The sequence below is a fragment of the Mycteria americana genome, chromosome 16, assembly GCF_035582795.1.
Source record: "Mycteria americana isolate JAX WOST 10 ecotype Jacksonville Zoo and Gardens chromosome 16, USCA_MyAme_1.0, whole genome shotgun sequence".
NCBI classification, from domain to species: domain Eukaryota; kingdom Metazoa; phylum Chordata; class Aves; order Ciconiiformes; family Ciconiidae; genus Mycteria; species Mycteria americana.
Window position 1 is genome coordinate 2,263,015 of NC_134380.1, and position 21,876 is coordinate 2,284,890.

The window sequence follows — 21,876 nt, forward strand, 5'->3', positions numbered from 1 at the left end:
TTGATGGAAACATTCAGTATCTTTAGAAGCCAGTTTCAAAGTACAGTAAAACACATTTTAAACAAACAGATTCTTTGCACTGCTCATCGCAGACTCTTAGTTTGAAAATATATTTATGGCCATGGGGCTACATGAATTCATTAAGAAAGGAGTTTATTAGTGTACAGTGGTGTAGTACACAGATCAATAAAGATAGCAAATGCACATTTCATTTTTAAGACAAAGGCAGATTTAAAACAGAACATGTTTAGACAGGATTTATTGCAAGGTTTACATATGGGATATTCTAGGCAGGAAATGTGACCAAGTTCACATCACAGCCATCACAAATGATGTTACTACAGCTTTTTTTTTTTTTTTTTTTTTTAAACCTAGGTCTGGTCTTCAGATAAACCCACACATCAAAGGGATTACCAGGTGTAACTTAGCCATGATTCGATGGCAGTAAACTACTGGAGGAGGATCCCAGTTCAAGTGAGACAGTGACTGCCACTAGCAACTCTGAAGTGTGTGAAGCTAAAAAGGATTTTATGACGGGGATTTACATGGAAAGAGTAAAAGCACTTCTGTCATTCAACAGTTGTTCAGAAATTAAAGTTTGGAAGCCAGCTACTTTGTAAGAATAAGTACAAATTTTGTGTGCTTGCATATTTCTCAGCTAAGATACTTACAATGGAAATGTTAATTTACCAGGGGGAAGTTTAAGCACATTCTTTTGCAGTCTTCATAAATACCTTCCTCCACCATGCTACATTCCCCAGTTCTGTAGGTAGCCTACATTTACTTAGGTATTTAGTACCTTCAGACCTGCACTTCTTGATCAGATAGGCAGCTTAGAAGCATCCCTATCCTCACATTACACTTAACACCTGCAAAAATGAGACAATACAGCACTTAAAATTTCAACTTTGCATATACAGAATGGATATTACCCCAGATTTTCAAAGAGACTCTAAGACAATCTCATTTCTTCTTAACTTCCAATCCTCTTAAATCATGGAAACCCCACAGGACAACAGCACTAGCAGAGGTGACCTCTTGCTAAGAGATGGGAGTATGTACATTTCTCCATCCATGAGCAAGAAGTAATGGGGACTGAAAAAGCTTGCTCATAGCCGCTTAGCAAACTCATCACAGAAGAGTAGCCTTCAAGAGCCAGGTACAAGCTTCAGGTGAAACAGCTCATCTGTTTGACCTGACAGAACAGTATCAGCCCTTAGGTTTTGCAGAAGAAAACTTTTAACTGAAAACACTGAACAAAATGATTCTGCAGACAACCTGTGGGATATTTATCACAGCCTCAGTTACCAAATTGTGGCCTGCAATACTAGAGGGTTAACCAAGGCACCCAATTCTGTTGATGGCATCTGCTTCTCGGAAGCAACTACATCAACCTGTCTAAAACCATTTTTGTTTTAGACAAGAATTGTCTAAAACCATTCTTCCTCACAACAAGGCAAACGTCATTGGAAAATAATACAGAATATGAAAGATTAGAAATGACTGTACTCAATTACTTGAAACTTTCCAGAGATAGAGGGGGTAGTTCCCTTGAAACTTGTTGACTATGCTAGCTTTGCTCATTGCACAAAAAAACTTGGAAGGTATTACCTGAAGAGCTGGTTACAAAGAAGATTACTCTGAGAATTAGCTAATGGATAACTGGGTTTCCTTTTTGCCAAGATACCATCCAATATGCAGCACAGAAACTGGGTGTACTTTGGGACTGTTAGAAGTGGAACAACACACTTTGACTCTTAATGAAAAATCCCATTTCTACCCGGCCCAGAGTCACCACATACAAGACAAATGTGAAGATTGATAAGCAGAAGAAAAGACCTCACATACCAATTCTTGCTTCCCAAGTCTTTGTTTCTAGTTTCCCTTTTACTGCAGTGTTTACATTAACATAATTCATGACTATAAGCAATAATAAAAGCAGTCTTGCCTGTTTCTAGATGTGTATTAAAATATACTGAATGCTAAAACTATTCCAGCAGGTAAGAGAAGTAAGAAGTACAGCAAAATATACATTTACATTTTAAAACACTACAATTTGTTCTTATTGTCATCAGAGCTTGGGAATGCACTATTAGCCATGCCTTTAAAACTAGATAAATAATCTTTTCTGTCAAATTACAGAAACAAAGTTTATTAAATTTTAAAGGAGGAAAATCTACTCTGACACATCCAGTGAAGAGAAAATAGTACAACAAATACAGTCCAGATGTTGCCTTTCTAAAAGGGCAGCACACAGTTTTAGAAGAGTCTACTAATCAACAAGCTTTTCTGGCGTACACACCAGTAAAGCTTCATACAGCACAGGAAGGTCAAAAGCTTGCAATACATTCCTTTTGCTAAAAAGCCTTTAAATCTAATAGTGGTTTGGGGTTGTTTGGGGTTTTTTTTTTTTTTTGTTTTTTTTTTTTTTTTTTTTTTTTTAGAGAAAGTCTTTATGCAAGTTCTCATTCAAAAGCAACACTAATGGATGTTATCATCCTAGTTCTCCTCTCCCTGGAGCTTACAAGTATGCCAAATATTTCCTGCAGTGTTAGATAGCTCTGCTGCCATATACTATAAAAGAATTACAAGATTTAGGATAAAGTCCTTTTCATTTTTAGAAATAATGACATCTGCGTACTTTAGTTCTTCCCCAGGAGTGCAAACACACCGATTATAAAAATAAATTAAAGTCTTCTACCTCTATCAACCTGCCCAAAAAAGGTAAACTTTTAGTAACACTATGTACAATATTTATGGAATGGAGATGGTATCAACGAAGCTAAAGATTAACTTTTTCAAAACCTTGTTTTAATACAACTCAATTAATATGTTACCATAAATTAAACAACTAAAACCCTTGGCTGAGATCCTAGCCTCACTTCAGTCAATGGCAGCTTTGCTAATGACTTCAGTAGGGTCATAATTTCACCTCTTTTATTTCAGTCTCAATTCCACTCCTAGTAGAAACAAAACCTTATTAGACTAAATTGAAATACTATATCAACTCAAGCCATGGGCTATGTCAAACAGTGCATCCAAGCAAGCAAACCATCTTTAGCAATAGCCTCAAGTTGGAGGTATAAGGTTATTCCATCAATTAACTGAAGGATCTCTTCCTTACAAACTATGTTACAGAGACAGGTCAAAGAAAATCTGACAGTCACTGGTAAATTTATGCAGTATCTAGAGTTAAAGCGCTTTTCCCTAGAGCAGCAAAGCTTCTGCTTTGAAGCAGCTTCAAGCATATTTAAAATAGGAAAAGCTTAGCTGCCATGAGCACTTTAAAGTTTTTACACAGTTTAAAATTCATTGCATGTAAAGCTATAGTGTAATTTTCAATAAAGGAAAGTACTTTTTTCAGGCAAATGTATCTCAGCTACAATTTGGTTAGCAAAAATTAGTGACTGGCTTCTCAACCAGCTGCAATTTTTTTTCCTCAGCAACTTGAGCACAAATCTTGCACAAAAGTAAGAGGCATTTCCTCTGCGGAATAGACTGCCATCTAGAAAACAGGCAAAACAAACATAGCAGGAGATGACTTGCAGGTCACAAAGCAAACAGGCAACAACCAGGAATAGAAGCCAGTCTTCTGACTTCCAGGAGAGCAGTGCGTTCTTCCCACACAGCCCACTTATAATGGTACTTATCATTCCACGAACAGGTCAAACATCTGTCTGGGAAAGACCTATTCTAAGCAGAAACACTGTTCTAAAGGAAAACAGTAGTGAAACAGTTGCGTTTCTTATCGTTAAGCAGGTTTGAAGCATTTACACATCTTGTAATAGTTATTGCACTCAGTACGGCAGGACAAGGCAACGCTGCCTCTTCCTGAATCGGCAAATGAGTTTCTGGATTTTAGGGAAGTCAAATTAGTTTAAAAGTTGCTTACTGAAGTCCCACTGCAAGGACTGGCACCCTTTTACCACCACCCAGCTAGCTATTAATTTCACTAGCAGATCAGGGGCTATGCAGGACATACAAAGTGTAGTGCCATGAGTCACATAAGATAGAGGGACACAAAAACATGTACAAAGAAAGTTTTGAAATTCAAGAGACAGACTTTTCTTCATCTTGCTACCTGTGCACAAAGTCCCTACTGCAAACTAACAAAATTTGTGAAGATAAACATCTGGAATATATTAGGATGGTCAGATGCAGTTAGTGTCATCTATCCCATTACAGATCATCTCTGTGATTTAAGTTACTGAAAAACTAACCAAACAAGCCAGTATTTTCCATGCTAGGAGCCTGGATCACTCAAATCTTTCCCCTGCCTTAGGCGCTGCAGTCTATTTCTATCATTCCTGATCAGCAACAAGCCCTAGGATGAGAAGTTCATCTGGAAGCAGAAGGTCCTTCTGCAAAGGAGAAGTGGCACCACCACCTTGGCACCTGGGCAAGCTCTCCTCTGTGACCAATTTCACAAGACACAGGAATCCCGACCTGCTGCTCAGAGGTTCTCTGGCCAGCAATTCCTCATTTCATACAAAGCAGCCACTTACGTAAAGCACCAAAACATTAAAGTATGCACTTAAATTGTTTGTAGGAGAAAGTAACTGCGTAAGTAAGAGCCCCAACAATGGTCTTTTGTCCTTCTCATAACAGCAGTTGCAAAGAACAGAAGAGACACTTATTCTCAGACACAACTGAGTGGATCTTCTGCCAGTTACAAGTTAACAGATATTTACAGTCAAGACCTCTAATTAAAAGGATGTCTTAATCACTTGCCTAATTTTCTGAAACAAAGAGGTATAACTGATAGTTTGGACTAGCACAGAAGAATCACTAATTGGCTTCACTATTTACAAGGCTGCTTTATAGCTCCTTCATTTCTCCCTAGATGCTTCACATCATCTCAACACCAGTTGTCTAGGGAATGTTACAAGCTGGACTCTATCCAGAGGTTGTATACAAAAATGCTTGGTATTTGCTGCTGTTGTCCTGTAATAAGCAGCCTCTATTCCCTCCACACCCCACCACTCCTACTGAAGCCAATTCAGATTAGATATCCTTGTACGGCTGCAAGCATCTGCTAAATGACTGTTTATCAAGCCCAGTCTCAGTTTTGAGAATACCATAAGCTTGTGGTAAGATTCTCCAGTTTAGAACATACTAGCTTAAAAAAAGTGCAGTGCAGCACACTTTCATTTTTGACTTTCCAAAAGTCACCTTGCAGCTAAAGACAACAAAGCCAGGAAAGGTTTGAATATTTCTCAGATTCCTAGTATACCACAACAGAAATTTCTTCATCTTGGTCATCAGTTTCCAATAGCCTACCTAGCATGCCCATTTAACATTAACAGACAGCAATAATCAAAGAGAAACAACAGAACTTAGCAAAACATCAGCAGCTGCAGCTTCTCAAAGAAAAAAAAAAGCCTGCAAAGCTGTTCATTACAACTTCACATCTTACAGAAATGAAAAAACGTACAGTGAGGTATGGGCACATTGTAAAGTTAGCACCACTTTTCTGTAATGGATTTCTTATGGATGCTGGGTTAATACAGGCCGATAATGTACTTACAAGCTAGCAGGAACATGAAGTTGCTGGAACTACATATATTTACCTTTCTTTTCAGCAAACTAAAAATTTACAGACAGAAGATCCTAAACAAATTATCATTTGCACTCCAACCAAGGCGGAGTGATTAGATGGAAGTCTAGCTTCCCAGAGAAGTGCTGGTTTTGGGGGTTGCTTGTTTGCTTTTTATTTGAAAGCTTGATGAACTAAAATACAAAGCAATAGAGAGCTCCAGCAACCTTACCGACAATTTGTTAGTGGTTAGCATCCCAAGATTAAACCATCCAACTTCAAAGCTAAAAAGAAATTATCACCATTATTGTTTGTTCAACCTCCTCCCATCTCATTATTAACCAGGCAACAATCTGGCTTTCACCAATGTCTGATAAATTGTCCAATGGATTCAGGAACTGCAGGTGTATGTGCCCGTGCACATATTTGGGTTTTTCAGTTGGTACCAAAGGGCACATAAGAAATCACATCACTACTACCTGAGGAAATCAAGATTATACCATGGAGCAGATAGAGTCCTTCTGGACATGGGAAAAATGACTTTTGGTTCACTCTGAGAAAAGCCTTTCTATAATAAGTAATTTCATCAAAAAGTTTCTCCTACAAACTTTGTTGCTGGAGCTCAAGTACTAACCAATTTACAAGAACAGACATGTTTGGGGGAAACGGGAGGCAACGCAATGAAACAAATAAAGACCAGAAGAAAGGAAGTCAGTGCATAAATATCCATAAGATTATATGCCACTAACTCAGAATAAAACCCTGTAGACTAGTTTCTGCGGCAATGCAATTGTCTATATTTGGTTCCTTAAAAGGTGGAGAGTGGAAAGGGAAGAGAACAGAAGGTAACAAAAAAGAGGAAGAAGGCATGTCATTTTATGTTTGGAGACAACTCTTATTTCTGCAGCAAGAGCAGGAAGCCATCTATGTCATCTAGTCTGGATTGGAGAACTGAATGGCAGCCACATCAGCTGCCAGTCTGAGTAATACCCTCCTGAAGAACCAACTTCCATGTTAGGTTCTAAATGCTGTTTTAATTCATCTAAATTCATCCAGAGAATGCAGCAGCATTTTTTTTTCCCCCTCCTGGTTTTAAGTTTGACTTTGAGAAAATATTACTAACTTTAAGATCACCAGTTTATGCAAAACTCCTCATCTTTAGGGCATGTCAGACCCCAAACTCCTCATGGAACATCAGCAGGTGATGAAGTTGAGACAGGAAACCTCCAAGTAATCCCACTACCATCAAAATAATGATATGTGATGAGAGGCATGCTTGGAGAACCATCCATCAGGCTGACCCACTCCACTCAATGCATTTAGATGAATGCTTGTTATCTGCAGCATTTCAATGGAATACAGGTTATTCTTCAGCACAATTCTCTTTGAGGGAAAAAAATTAAGATAATTCTCAGCAAACTGTACTCTTCAAGAAGTTCCACCTGCATGCACCTTCTCTCAACAGGTAGACTGCCTGCATACTGTCCTGTCATGCAAACAGTGACTACCCTCTACCAAATGCTGAACCAACCTGGATCATTAGGCATTGTTACTCCTGAGGCAAAGTGTGAACAAATCTCCACGTGTCTACATAACATCTGAGATAAGAAATTCTTTAATGTAGCTACAGAAGTGGTTTAACTATGTTACAAAATACACTAAATAACACCCTTGCATTTTCATGACATGCCTGGACACAGCTAGCTATTTACTAGAATAATGACTGCATGAATGTAGCTGCAGCCCTTTCAGGGGAAACAGATAGTGTTTTTTACCCTAGGCATGAAAGTGTGCAACTTAAATCTGGGGTTGAGGCTGTTTCATTATCTTTATCTGTCCAGATCTTTAAGAAATACTATGTGTACCAGATATAAATCAGGATACAGTTGTCTATTGAGTCCAGAAGGATCAAAAACTTAAGGTCATCTTGCAGGTGAGGTAATAACAAAATTGAAGACAAGAGAGTTTAAAGGTTTTCCAAGATAAGTATGAATGGATCGGACATTCACTAAGTTAGAACTAAACAAAGGAAAGCATCTGGAAAAAGCGCAGAGACAGTCTTTGAAGAAGAACTGAAACCAGACCCAAAGGCTTGAAATAGCAATCTTGCACTTAAGAATGCCCTTGAGAGCAGCACTCCTGGCTGTCAAGAAGAAAAGAGGGCTGGATCCAGAGACCTGGTAAGGTGTCATTCCAATACTATTACTTGAGAGCTGATCTGGCCCCCTACTCTAAAGACCATGGAAGGTAAAAACCCAGGAAATTTGATCAACTAGAGGTAGAGAGAGAGATAGGTGAAGATGCTAACCAGATGGACCTTCATTAAGCAATGGGAGAGACTTATCTCCAGGATATACATAAAGACAATTACAGTCAAGGCAACTGGAGACAGGAGAACGACAGGCACACCACAACTGTCCACTCAAAGTGTACAAGTCAAGGGATGTTTTCTTTCTCACTAGCTAGCTTGAACCACTCCTACCAGAGAAAAGAAAAAGTATTCTGAGGACTTTCAGCTCTACTAAAGATCAGAGTCAACCAGGTGATCCAGGTGCTGAGACAACAAGTTTGGGATGAGAAGATGTCTTAAGCCTTTTACAAACTGCCAAAGGAGTTTCAGAAACCACCTCCAGTGCGGTTAAGACACACTCCTTCCACCTTATTTATTCCTGCCTTAGTCTAAGACCTGTAAAACCAATGGCATGGAAGGGAAACACAGTTTACCTCTTCACCACAGAATCAGCAATGCAATCATCTGGATTCATCAGCAATCATCAGCAATTGCTGATTCATCAGCAATCATCTGCAATCATCAGTGTCCATAGACATCCTGGACATTAGCCCACTCTTGATCAAAGCATGAGACCTCCTTTTAGCCTGCCACACAAGGGAGTTTGCCATGCCTTGGCCTTGTCCCATTCATGAAGAGGATTTAACATCCCAGCCAGATGTCAAGTACGGAGTTAATAATGCAAACCTGACAACAGAATACAGCTCTCCCATGAAGCCCATGGGGGAAACCATGTTAGGCACAGTACCGCAGCCAGCAGCTGTCTTTATAGCCTGTTTGTTCAAAAGATACGTGCAGGGGAATACAAATGGTTTTGATGGCACTTCTCTCCAAATTGGACACAGAGCTGAAAAGCAGCCTAAGACAAACCTATTTTAGGAGAAAAGTGTTTATTAACCTGAACAGCAGTCTGGTAACCCCTACTATCCTTTTTTATAGTCAGCATCTATACGGTGCTGATTGTTAGACAGCATTAACAAGGTCTCCTAGGCTATGGTGGAACTTTGGTGTTCAACTCCAAGATGACAGAAACACCTTGGATCCTAGTATCTATCACATCACATGTCTTCATATTCTCAAGAGGTGAGACCTACACTGGATGTTCTTTGGTCCTATACGTCCAGTTTGGAGATACGATGCCTTACCCTTCAAAATTCTGAGGCCACAGATCTGTCCACATTACTGAAGAAAGTCATATTTCCTTGTAAACCATGTTCAGTGACATTGATCTTTTTAACCTTGTTTTTCTTTATGCTGCTGTTTAAGTACCTCAGTAAGAAATGCAAGTTAAAGCAGCAAGACAGCCAACAGAGTCTGGAATTTATTGCTCAGAAACAAAGCTTTATTAAGACTCTGCCACACTTCTGTGAAGTGTAGCCTTTAACACTGGTACAACCAAGACACCGAATTAAAGGTAGCAAAACTTGTCCAGTGTCATAGCACTAATAGTTTCAATACTTAGTTTTGCGATATGATTCCAGGACAGTGTTGAAATCCTTTGGAGATGTTTTGTTCACTGCTTCTTAGCACCAGCTTCTGAAGCACCAGCTACTACATGAAGTAGTAGATTTGTCACCAAACATTTTGCATGTCCAACAGAAGAGACATCCTCAGGGCCATCTCTGACGGTCTTAATATTAGGACTGCACTCGGAGAAGTCCCCAGCAGCTCCAGACTTCAGTACTGGATATAGTCACATTCTCCTGAAGTCTAACTGTAAGGACGTGTGTCCATTCCCCACCCCTCACCATCTGGAAGCAAGCTTCTCTCTGCAAATGGATGTACAGCAAGCAGCTTATGAACTGCCTAGCCAAGATGTGGAACCTATCACAAGACCCAGATATTTCGTGCTGAAATGTCCTGTACTGGATATAAACCAGGGTTCAATTGTCTATTCAGCACAGAAGGATCAAAAGCTTACGGTAACCTTACAGGTGAGGTAATAACCAAATTGAAGGCAAGAGAGCTTAAAGGCTTTCCAATTTGCAAATGAACAGATCAGACATTCACTAAATCCTGTAGCACTGCCATTCCAACCTTTGCGGCCTCGGCTGACCATGTAAAGGAGTGCAAGGTTCATGCATAGGCACAAAACATGAAGTTACTTCAAAAAAATTCACCTGGGGCAAGCACATACTGTCGAAACATCCACAAACACACAAGAACAAAGCATTTCTTTTGCTGCAGGATCCCATCCCTGCTTTGAGGGCTGTTTTGTACATTACACATGAAGTAGTCATCACATTAAAGCAGAAGTCCTACTAAGAGCAGGAACCACAGACCTAGACAAGCCTGTGTTAATTGGATCAACTTCTATCTTAGCTACAGAACTGTATTTGCTTCTGTGTCCTTAGGCCCCATGAATCTTGTATTCATAGTATCCATAGTTCAAAAAACAGTGGCTTGAAAGGATCCACCTTCAGTCTTGTATAGAGTCTGATAGTTAAGGCACTTCTGTAGGAAGCAGGAGATGAAGATTTGAATCCCTTCATGTCAAGAAAGAAACTGAACCCAGGTCTCTTTCCAGCAATTAATCTAACCATCAAGCTATTTCAGGAAGCAGGCATCCTCACAAACTATGTCCTCAATGCAGCTGGTATGCCCTGGCACACAGTATGGTCAACTGATCACATAACCATGTCAGAGGCATGCAAGCTACCGTATCTTCCCTCTCTCCCTCAGATACTTTAATAGTTTAAGTTATACCCAAGAATGCTAACTGCAAGCAGTTTCAGAATGGAGCCAAGGTGTGGTTTCACAACACAGATGAACTATCCTAAACCCCCAGGCTACTACCAACAGTGACAGTTCCCCTCCTGCATGTTCGTACCTCCTGCTTCAGGCTAGTACACCTCTGAACCCACAGAGTGCAGATCCAGAGAACTAAACTGCTGAAAAGCATCATTTTGTAACAAGGTCGGTTCTCTCCCAGCTCCACTCCCTGAACTAGCTTATGTTGGCTGCCAACCCCCAATGCTAGTTCAAGAGGCTGCAGAAATACACAGCCTATGTGGGAGAGGAAAGGAAACTGGATCACCCCTTTTAACAGAAGCCCAAAGACAGATCAGCTCAGTAGTATCAAGCCTAAAAAACATATTCATACTCTTCTGACTACCCCACCATTGCATTTCCAGATCCCAGAGACATTTAAGCTGAAGTTTGCTCCTGGGTGGGGCAAATTCAGGTGCACACAGAGAAAGCAAACGGAAACCTTAGTGTCAACTTTTCAGAGTTCTCCGGTTTGAAGCAGATCCAAGGTTAAGCTGTTGCTCAGCTGGGTTTCTAGACCAACTTTTGATTCATGTCCCCCTCAGGTGCTACACATTGAATAGTTACAGCAGAGTATTTCAGACAGATGTACGCTTTTTAAAGCTTTTTGTTTCAGATTCAGATCTCTTGACTGACATTTTTAAACTACATTTCTTAAGTGGCACATGCCTATCAAGAAGGTGAATTACAGTATTAAAAGAATATATTCCCACATTAAATATCACTTCATGCTACATCTTTAACTATTAGTCACTGCCTGTCAAGATTTAAAACCAAGTTTTGACTACTACACCTGTATCAAAAGACCCCTTCACAATACAGATTTCAAAAAATGCACAAATGAAAAGTGTTCACTTACGTGCAGAGAATTGATTGGTCCTCACGGTCTGCAAAACAAGAACAAACATGGTTATAGTTTTTTGTTTATACTGTCCTGTAATTTGCAAGACAGTTTCTTTTAAATGAATATTTTTAAAAAATCAGCTTTTCAGCTTAACAATTCTAAGGACACTCTCAAGCAATTTTAATAATATCCCTTAAACGTTCCAGTTCACACACAGCCCCTCCTCAAACAACAGCTTAGATATTCCTAAAAGTTCTGCCATTTCCTATAATAAAGCCAAAATTTTGGTTAAATTTAATAATGCACGTTAATCTTTTTAACCATATTTTCAGACGAAGCTGGCCCAACATCTTTTATTCTGTATGCCCCCATTTCCCAGATTAATCAAATTATTTCAAATCTTAAATATTAAGCAAGCAAAAAAAAAATAGTTTCACATACACAATACTAATGACCAGACACTTGGAAATAGCACTAACACCTCCAGCAAACAAGTGCTTTACTCTACAGCTTTTTTTTTCCTTTAAATGAACATGCAAGCCTAAAGTGCTTCCATAATTTAGCTTATTCATTAAAGACTTGTCAAAAGGACATCCAGGGAAATACTGAACAGAGCCAAACTCCGCAATATGGTGCAACTCAGCACTTTTGTGACACCCACTGTCGTGCTCATAACCTTTGAAAAGAATGCCTGAAGGTCAGTTATACCCTGCAAGAGGTATTTCATAATTACAGGATCTTTACAGAATATATTTCAACATCATACACTCTATATTAAAAATTATATAATCAAAACATTCAAATATACCTGCAAAAAAGTCAAATGTTTCAGTTAAAGGTGTTCTCCACCCCCTGTTTGAGCCAGGGGTTTCAATGAGTTCAACATCTCTTTCATAAATCTGCATCACAAAGATCTTGCTTGTACACCTCAGCTGTTTGTCATTAGCTCCAGAAGAACAGAATCACCTCCTGCAAGCTCAGAACTTCAAACAGGTTTTCTGTTCTGATCGGCAATTTGTAATGGATTACGTTATAATAAATAAAATCAAGCTTTGTTTTGTTCAAGTGTAAAGCTCAGGACTCCACGTTAGACTCCCTGCCACTCTCCGCATACACCCCTTCTCCTTGAACATGAGGCTCTGATGGACCACAGAAAGGGAGCAATTGGTACATGACAATCATTATTCCTTCCAGGACACAGAGTTCAATAATAGCGGGATAAACAGACAGCTTCAGTTGCTACAAGGCAGCTTCCCCACATGCTTAATAGGTTTGAAACAGATCTATGTCCATATATACAACCTCAATACATTTATGTCCATTTCTGGTAAGCAGAATAATGTAAACAACATTTCACACATTTTTTTCTGGACCCATTTAGAAACAATTGTTAAACCAAATTGCAAATTACTGCTGAGTTTTGCAGACTGTCTGAACTGGTCATCCTACCTATGTAACAAGCCAAGTTCATAGTGCTGTTGGATAACACTTAGCATTGAAGCCGAATTTCAACTTTAGCTAGGTAGCATGTAAAAAAAAAAAAATTATAAGTCCAGCAGTGAGCTGTGTTTTCCCCCCCATTACACTGCCTGATAAAAAAAAGTTCGTGTTCAGCCACATCAGCTCCCTGAGCAGGCTTGCCGCACAGCAGCAGAAATACAAGTTGCAGCACAGACAGGCAGGACTGCCGATTGGGGCAGAGTCAGGCACCTGGATTTAGATCAGCACAGGCTGCCAGGGAGCCTGGTGACCGGGGTACACAGCCAAAATAAAGACAGGCTGCTGTTGAAGGGGCAATTGTGTCCTGTCCCCTTCCTCCAACTGTGCCAGCACTAATGTCATCAGTGTAGCACAGCCAAGGGGTGAGCAGAAAAGCTGCCCAACAAACTGGTTTTTGGCCTGATTTGTGTTGAGCTGAATCAGTGCCCTCTGCGTGCCCTGTACAAAAAACTGTACTGGCAAAAGGGAGACCCGAGATCCCTTTTCTACACAGCAGCTCCCATTTACCTTAGATCAAAGGGCTATGTTCATACAGACACAAAGCATCTAAAAAAGGAAATCAGCTAAAAGAGACCTTGACTCAGCAAAATATTGTTATTTTAATTATTTTATGAATAGAAAGTTTGAGGGACATGAAGTCAAGCCTTTCAAAGCAGGCAGATGCTACTGCATATTGCTACAGCTAGCTAAACCAGAGGCTTATAGACTGCACCACTGGCAAGTTTTAGACTACGTTCTAACATCAAGTATGACAGAAAATATGAGGTGCTTTCTGACTGAAAAATGTTAAATACATGCAAACAGTTGTACTTTGAATGCCTTGTACTATCTTGTTCAAAAATGGCAAGAAATACCAGTGATTCTCTCACCCATTATGCAGAGAAACTGCACTGGGTTGCACTTCACCAAGAGCACGAGTCACATACTGCACCCCTGTGACTATCTGCGTCCTGCAAGCAGATGTTAGCTCCAAAAATCCTACGTATAGGGTAACAAACAGAGCAGAATGATTGTAGTAGGGGAGCAGAAGAATATTAGAGTATTAAAAGTGGGAAAGAAAGTAAGATTTTAAAAGTTGGTGATACTCCCGGCAAGACTGCAGGGATGGTACCAGATCGTTTCCTACATCTACATGATGTATAGCAACTCCTGTACAGACACACCAAAAAAGGAAGGGGAAGCCTGCAACTGCAAGAACTAAAAGCTGAGAGCAGGCAAAAGCAGTGGGAGTATGACAACAGAAGCGTTAAGAGAACACTCTAAAAAAAGCTTATGTTCTTCTGGTTTTGATATACAGCAGCTGGTCTTGCAAGTCCTATCAGAAATAACTTTTTGGTACCAGCAGGAGACAAACCCCAAAACTCCAGCAGTCAGATGTACTGTATGCCCAGTTGTCAGCATTAACTAGAAAAAAAGTGCAACTTTCTGACCCTGACCTGTTTCCAGGGGTAGTTAACAGCGACTCATGCACTTCACAGGCAACTCCATATGCCAGAGGAAAAAAAAAAAATAAAATAATCAAGACATCAAGATAACATAGGACAGTACAAATCATTTGTTCTTTTAGAAGAAATTGCTGAATGAATGCCAAGTTAGTACTACGAGTAGAGTGGAAAGTTAATATTTCCTAGCTTCAACATTTATTGAGACATTTTCTAAAATGACAACTTGATTTCCCCCTTTCTCACTTCCCAAGAATAACTTCTCTCTAATTCTGTCACCGTAGCTAGGCCACTTCATCAAAAAAATACAGACTCCTCTAAACTACAGCTCTTCAGTTTATCATGTCTTAAAAAGTTAAGAACACAGGTAACATTTGCTTTGAAATTGAAAGTAGTTTATCTGAAGGTAATGTGCATCTGTCAATGCTTTGTATCATGACATATTTTACCTGTCAATTTACCACACAAAGCTACTGTTCCACAACATGCAAGACACACTGTGTAAGTGAATTTTCTTACGCAATTAGTCCTAGAGAAACTCTGCAAGTCCACACAGTTGTATGTACTTTGTCATTGCCAGAAGCTCCAGCAAGTGCAACAGAGCTTTTTCATTTTCTATATCCAGGAGCCTGAACTGATAGAGACCTTATGAAGAAGTTATCAGACACTCAAGCATGTTACTCCAAATCCTTTTTTCTGTGTCCATCTGGACTCCGAACCTCACAAACTATGAAAGTGGAAGTAAGACAACAGCAAGCTGCAAGTTTTGCCTTCTGATCACTCACTTACACTAATGGCCAGTTCCAGCATTTAGCACTCAACTAACAGTAACAATGCTCAAGATGCTGCTTTATGCATTGTCAAATACTGGATGTCTTTTGTCCCAAGAAAAAGAGCTGATCTCTCCGGACTCATTCTGAAAAACATTCTGACAAAATGACTAACATGGAGTTATTTATGGTTTCTTTGTTTTGATTTTCTCCTCCCCTAAATAACACAATTTATCTGCAGTCTTGATTTCAAAGCAGCTGGTCCCCTTCCTAAAGACCCTTTAGAGCACTAACTACATATCTGTTAGCCTGTCTTTTGAAAGAACTGAGCCCTTATCTGGCACTTTTGCCAGATTTTTTATCTGGGGCAGGGAAGCAGCACTAAACTTCTCATCTTTGGACATACATCTCAATAATACTTTCAAAACACTGTGTGATTCTCTGTGACCCAGCTTCAACCTGAAGGGCAGCAGGCAGCCCACAAGACAGATTTTTTTTTTTTTTTTTTGGACAGAGAACATGCCTAAGTCTTAAAAATAATCTGCCATCCTTTGCAAAAGTTTTATAGCAATTTTTTATTAAAGCCACAGAGGTTTGAGGTGGTTGTTAATGGAAACCTGAAAGTATTTGGAAAACACTTAAGTTTCTACATAAGTCTTGTGATTAAGAACAGACCAAAAACTTCTCTCCCTAGCAAAGTCTTCATGAGATAACATCACTCTAACATCAGGAATATATAAAGACTAGACCAATTCAAAAAAATCCCTTGGGATTTATAAGCAAATTGCAGCAGTAAAAAGCAGGACAAATTAGCAGACAATCCTCATCTCCAACCTTTAGAGCAACTGAAATAGGAAATACAAATAAATTACTCTTACAAACAGCATTAGCAAATTTGACATTAGTTGCCTCCGTTATTCCATACAAAGGGTGAGAAAGTGTATTGTCTGGAATGGTTGATACTCTGTACAAAGTCACAACAGGTTCGTTACATTTTGAGCACAAAACCAGACAATTTAGGAGGGGAAAAAGCACCTATAAGACAACTTAGATAACACAACTTTTGCTACAGCATAAATATCTTTCAAGTTACTCCCATATAACTCAATACAGTTTCATTAAAAGGCTGAGCCAAACTAACAACTTCCAGTCTCTTAGGGAAAGGTCTATCACATTTCTGCCATACCAACAGCACAGTTTCTGTCCTCTGAGCAAGACCCTGGTGCTTGTCTGATCATAGCTTAAAGCAACTCAGCTCACCAATTAAAGATACTCAGTAAGTCAATTTAAATCAGTCAGATGAATATAAGCATGGTAGCAATAAAAGTACATGGTAGGAGGGGATGAAATAAGAAGACCAAGCTCTTAATTCAAGCTATGTCAAGCTACCACAAAAGCACGCTCCTCGGCTTGGGTGAGCTGCAAACCATCCCCAACCAGGTAGCTGCTGCCAGCAGGAGGTGCCACCTCCTCCATCCCCAGCATACATTCACTCTGCCTCCCTTAAGCCAGCACTGGTAGTCACCTCCACCTACAATGAGCCGATCAGGAAGTCATACTAGCAAAAAAAATAATCCTATCAAAATCTATAAAAGGGGAAGAAAAAGAGCAGCCAGCACAAGGGAGGTGGAGCGACAAGTAACTAGAGTGGGTCTTAACTCTTTTGGCAGTGGCTAATCGTTAGATCGGCTTACGCTGTATCAAGCTATATATTTAGCATCTGGAAGTATCAGACATCGAAGCATTTCTTTCACTCTTGCTCTCCTCCTTCTTTTACTTCCACCCAAAGGAAGACTGACTCTCACACCTCAAGGCAAGAATCAGCTGCTGTGTTTAACACCTACCATAGAGCTGAAAGATGTCTTACTGATGCAAGAAGCAGCAGCCACATTAGGGAAACCCAGCTGCACAACACTGAACAGTACAAACGCTTTGAAGAGAGGCCAAGGAGAATTACCAGAATACAAGAAGGACAAGAAGAATTACAACTCTGAAAGCCATTTTTCCCTACACTCTCTTAAACCTACTTTGCTCTTGTCTCCCCAGAGGAATATGCTCTAGGGACAGCAATTAGCAGCTCCTCAAACCAACCTGCTGCTTGGCTGCAAAAGAGTTGCCATGTTTTCCTGTTTGATAATCCAGTAAGAATAGATCCTGATGTTTACCTTACTACGTATATATATAATAAAATGCATGAAGTTTTGACTGTCAGAACACAAAACATTTTACTCCACATCCTTTTTCTCACCAAACTATGGAAGGATTCCCCCCCCCCCCCCCCCCCCAACTAACAGACTAGACCTAACAAAACCTCTGTTAACTCTGGGGAAGGTTCCAGATGTACATTAAACACATTTGTTGGGTAACTGGTTCAGGCAGGATGTTCTGAAAAGTTGTAGCTCAAAGCTATAGAGTCTGTCTACAAAAGAATTACTGTATTTTAACAAAGCAGCTTTTCTTAAAAGCATGACTTAGTTCTGCTTTGGTCACACTAAAGCCATTCATAAATTGATACAAGATAATCAAACAGGAAAGGAAGAATCTGTCTTCAAGTTCCCTACTGAAACTCAAAGGCAGTAGCATTACAAGCACAGAAATTTTAGCACAGAACAGAGCTTATAAGTAAATGGATGCCCACCCTCTACAACTGTCTTTGCTCCAATTGCCCTATACTATATTGACATTAAGTATTGCAAATGCCCAGATCTGCCTTTATCCCTCACGATTTGACTCGGAATGAATGGAAGAACCCATTTGGAGCTATCCCACACAGTGAACTGCCCAACTAGAAAGCCATTTTTTGAGCTTAACGTAAACATGCAAACCTATGAAAACAATTCCACAGATGTATTGCCTGCTTTCAGATTTAACGTATCTCTGATTACTTTGACAGCAACTACAATTCTTGTCAAACACAGTAACTTTCATACAAACATTAACTGTCTCGCAATCCTGCCACCTTTCCTATGAGCATCTTCCCTTTTGCATCCAGCCTTTATTTAGGTAAGAACACAAAATAAGTGTGCCAAGATAAAAAGGTTAATTCTAGAAAAGCAGTGAAAATGGATGTATGTGAGTATTACAACCTGCTTTCCTGACTCAGGTTGAAGAAAAAAAGCTATGGGCTACTACACATCCAGCCATCAACCAGCAAGAAATTATGGAGAGGGAAATGGTTCTTATTTGCAGGTACATCAAGATACATCAAGGGTTGTCCTTCCTAAAACCCAAGCACAAGACTCTCACAGATCATTCATTTTGACACAGCCTTTCCTTTTATTTCTCCAGAGTGTAAAATACCTATTCAGCAGTGATAAAATGCCAGCCTCATTTTTGTAGCCGGCATAACCAAAAAAGTTGATGCTTTTGTTGGGGTGGAGGAGGACAACTTATATGATATTTCTCAAATGGGAGAAATTGCTGTCTTTCCAAAAAGAGGCAGTGGTGTAGGGGAAATGGAGGGTTCTTGTTTATTTTTAGACAATATTTAATACTCAGGTGCCATAGCCCATAAACCAAGAAAAGCTTGGTTCCCTGGTCAATAGCCTTGTTTGTTGTGGATGTCAGGCTTGGAAGATCTGTGTATATTTGCCCTCTACCATAGGTGAACAGGCTCGAATATCAATCTATTCAAGGGCATTTAAAAATTGAATTCCTGACAAGTTTTGTGAAAATGGGTCACTGCCTGCAGGGAAGAGACCTTCCCATCAGCACAGATTTTGCTGCTGCCAGAGCTTTCACAGGATTGGGTCATAAACACTACATAGCATTATAAAGCATGCAGGTAGTCTGACAATCTGCCATTCTTCAATTCCAAGCTCTGAATAACTTTTTCTTCTTCTTCTTTTCTTTAAACCAAGTCCTACTGGACCGATAAGCATGGAAAGAGATCTGGTTACAGAGATGAAGCATGCCTTTATATTTTGTGCTTGTCTTTAAAATGTTGCCTAGTTACTCCATAAACTATCATCAAACACTTAACACTATGAAGTGACTTACAACAAACATCTCTAACAAGCGTAACAGGAAGACTGACAGGCACAAGTTTGTTTGCTGAGTACCTACCTTACTGCAGACCAAATATACCCTGACACACTTATGCTCACCCTGAGATTTCTGCAATTGCACTATTTATCCTACATTTCACCTCTACCTTTAGTTGTGCAATAATCTTTGCTATGTACAGCTTAGTCATTCACTCTTCAATGTACATTCTGCAACTTGCACAAAAAGACAAGGGCAGTTTACAGGAACACAGTCAGTATTTTGCCAACAGTAATCCATTAAACTTTCAAGCAGACTTTTCAGAAAGCATGTAATTTGCTAACACTATAAAGCTGACAATTCAAGTTATAATACCTAAATTTAATCAAGCCGGTACTGACTATTTAAGGAAGCTGAACCTACACATGCCCAAAGCATCTGATGCGATACATCCACCAGTGCTAAAGGAGCTGGACAAGATCATTGTCAGGTTACTCTCTTTGGGAGGTTTCAGATGACTAAAAGGATGGAGACATCACGGGTATCTTCAAGAAAGGCGAGTAGGATCATTGCACTATCCTTCTAAAAGCTGGAAGGAACCTCTGGAGGTCAGAAATGGTCAAGGACACTGGCACTCTTTAGGGGAAAACCATCTCTCAATGTACCTTGAAACGGCATTTATCTTTTTTTCTTGCCTTGTCATCATCAGCTTATTTATCTGTTGGTCGGTTTTTACATCCAAGTCTTATTTCTTTGAAACTGTTAAGCAATGAACTTGCAGAAAATTCTCATTCTTTGTCCTAAAACATGTAATGCTAATATATACCAGAAGTAAGATCAAATTCAGGTACACTCCACTCCTCATGGGTATCCAGTGGTTTTAAGATTTAGAATAATAATATTTATCAGTTTTGCTTTATCAGCGCTCAGACACTTTTTCCACAAAACACGGAAAGCCCCCAATGCTGGCTCAGACATCAGTCCATGAAGAATTACATGAAAACTCTCCCTCCAGCCCAATACCATCCACTTCAAAGACAAATACAACAGTGCTGTTTTAAATCAATTACCAATTCCCAGCTTTGCCTGTTTACCTAGTATTTCCCATATAGCATGATACAAGACACAGACAGCCAGTGTCTACTACATTTCCTCTACCTAGAAACCAGACTATCTGAGAAAGCTGTCAGGATGAACTGCCACAAACCACTTTTGACAGACCAGTATTTCACTCTTGCCTCTTTTGTGTACTTTGTCTAATTACTGCAAGATACCTCCAAGTCTTTAGTGAAGGGCTGAGAAAGCAGCTCTTCACTGTGGGATGGGGGCATTGATGTAGACACTCTATAGGTGTTCCTGCTATTTGTGAAGTTAAAATAACAAAACCTGAAAAAGAAAAGTGGTTCTACCCCTTACTCTACAAGATGTGAGATTTGAAATAAATCACAACAGCCGTACTTCAATTCTGCTTGCTGACTGACTGCTAAGTATGTTAAGTTAATTATTATCAAACGAGGCATAGCAGAGGTCAGTCAAACCCCAGTCACGGTTTACCCTGCAACTTGTTTATGGTGAACCGTAGCACTGAATACAAGTATTTCTTGCATGTGTTCAGCAGACTTCATGACCACACTCATCATTCGCTCACTCACCCCAGATAGCTCAAGCTGCTGCACAAGCACTCCAGCACAGACATAGCTCAAGTGGCTAACCTAACACACCATCATCAAACCCTGGAAGAATAAGCCAAGCTATGAATTCAGGCTATTTTAGAAGTCACAAGTTAGGTAGGTAGTTAGTCACAACACTAGCTTGAAATTACCCAAATTCCTAAAGAAAAAATTGTGACATTTGTTTTCAGAGTTGCTAGCCAGGGCTGAATCAGCACAAAAGGAGAGAACAAATAGCTGTTAGACTATGTCCTGCCCACTTAATGAAACTGCGGGTAGCTTCTCCATTACATACCAGATAGAATTTGATTTTTTTTTTTTAGTCATCATTAAGTTTGAAGAACCTCAAACATGGCTTATGTTTTCACTGGCAGTCTTTCACTACCTTTATTAACTATCATTAAGAGAAACTTTAGTAAGTCTAACTTAGAAATTAAAACAGAGTTGCTACATTTGTGAGCAGAAGTTAACACATTCCTTCCCTAACAAATTCATACAAACAGATGCAGATTTATATCAAGACTTGCAAACACCCCTAATCTATTATGTAATACCAAATTTATTTAGCCTTTTGAAACAGGTGACTGCTGTAGTTTAGGACATGAGCAGAGAATACAAGTCAGCCTTCAGTTTGGAGAAAGACCAGAGAAAACTGCACAGTCCCAAGGGCTGATCCACGCTGTGAGCAGCAGCTGAGATGTACAAATAGCCCATACATGAAGAGGGAAACAACTTCGACTGTGAGAGCACCACACCATCGGGCCAGTGGGACCAGCTACAACAACTTCTGTGAGTGATTTACTGTCAAAGCCAACGACTCGTTCTCACACAAGCTTTAACACAACTTAGCTGAAGGGCAGTAACAATCCATAAGGCAGCAGCTTCTTAAACTGCTCCAGCTAGAGCTGCAAGGACTTGCTCGCTTATGCTTATTGTTCTTCAAGTAACACAGACGAGCAGTTCTCAGCCTTCCTGATTTGTGGCTCCCAAAGCCTTCCCAGTAGAAATGAGCAGCTCCTAAGTCTTCTACACAGGCTGTCCCTATGCTTACTTTTCTGCTTTTATTTGCAA

The 21,876-nt window shown here is 39.8% G+C and overlaps 1 protein-coding gene across 2 annotated transcripts in view; it reads right to left on the reverse strand.

The window, feature by feature from the left end:
• The window catches only part of MYH10 (myosin heavy chain 10), a 104,197-nt gene that overhangs the window by 55,495 nt on the left and 26,826 nt on the right, over positions 1-21,876 (reverse strand). For both annotated transcript variants that reach the window (XM_075519082.1, XM_075519081.1), the window contains exon 4: positions 11,455-11,482. In XM_075519082.1, the coding sequence (XP_075375197.1) occupies positions 11,455-11,482 (28 nt within the window). The remainder of the gene's footprint in view (positions 1-11,454; positions 11,483-21,876) is intronic.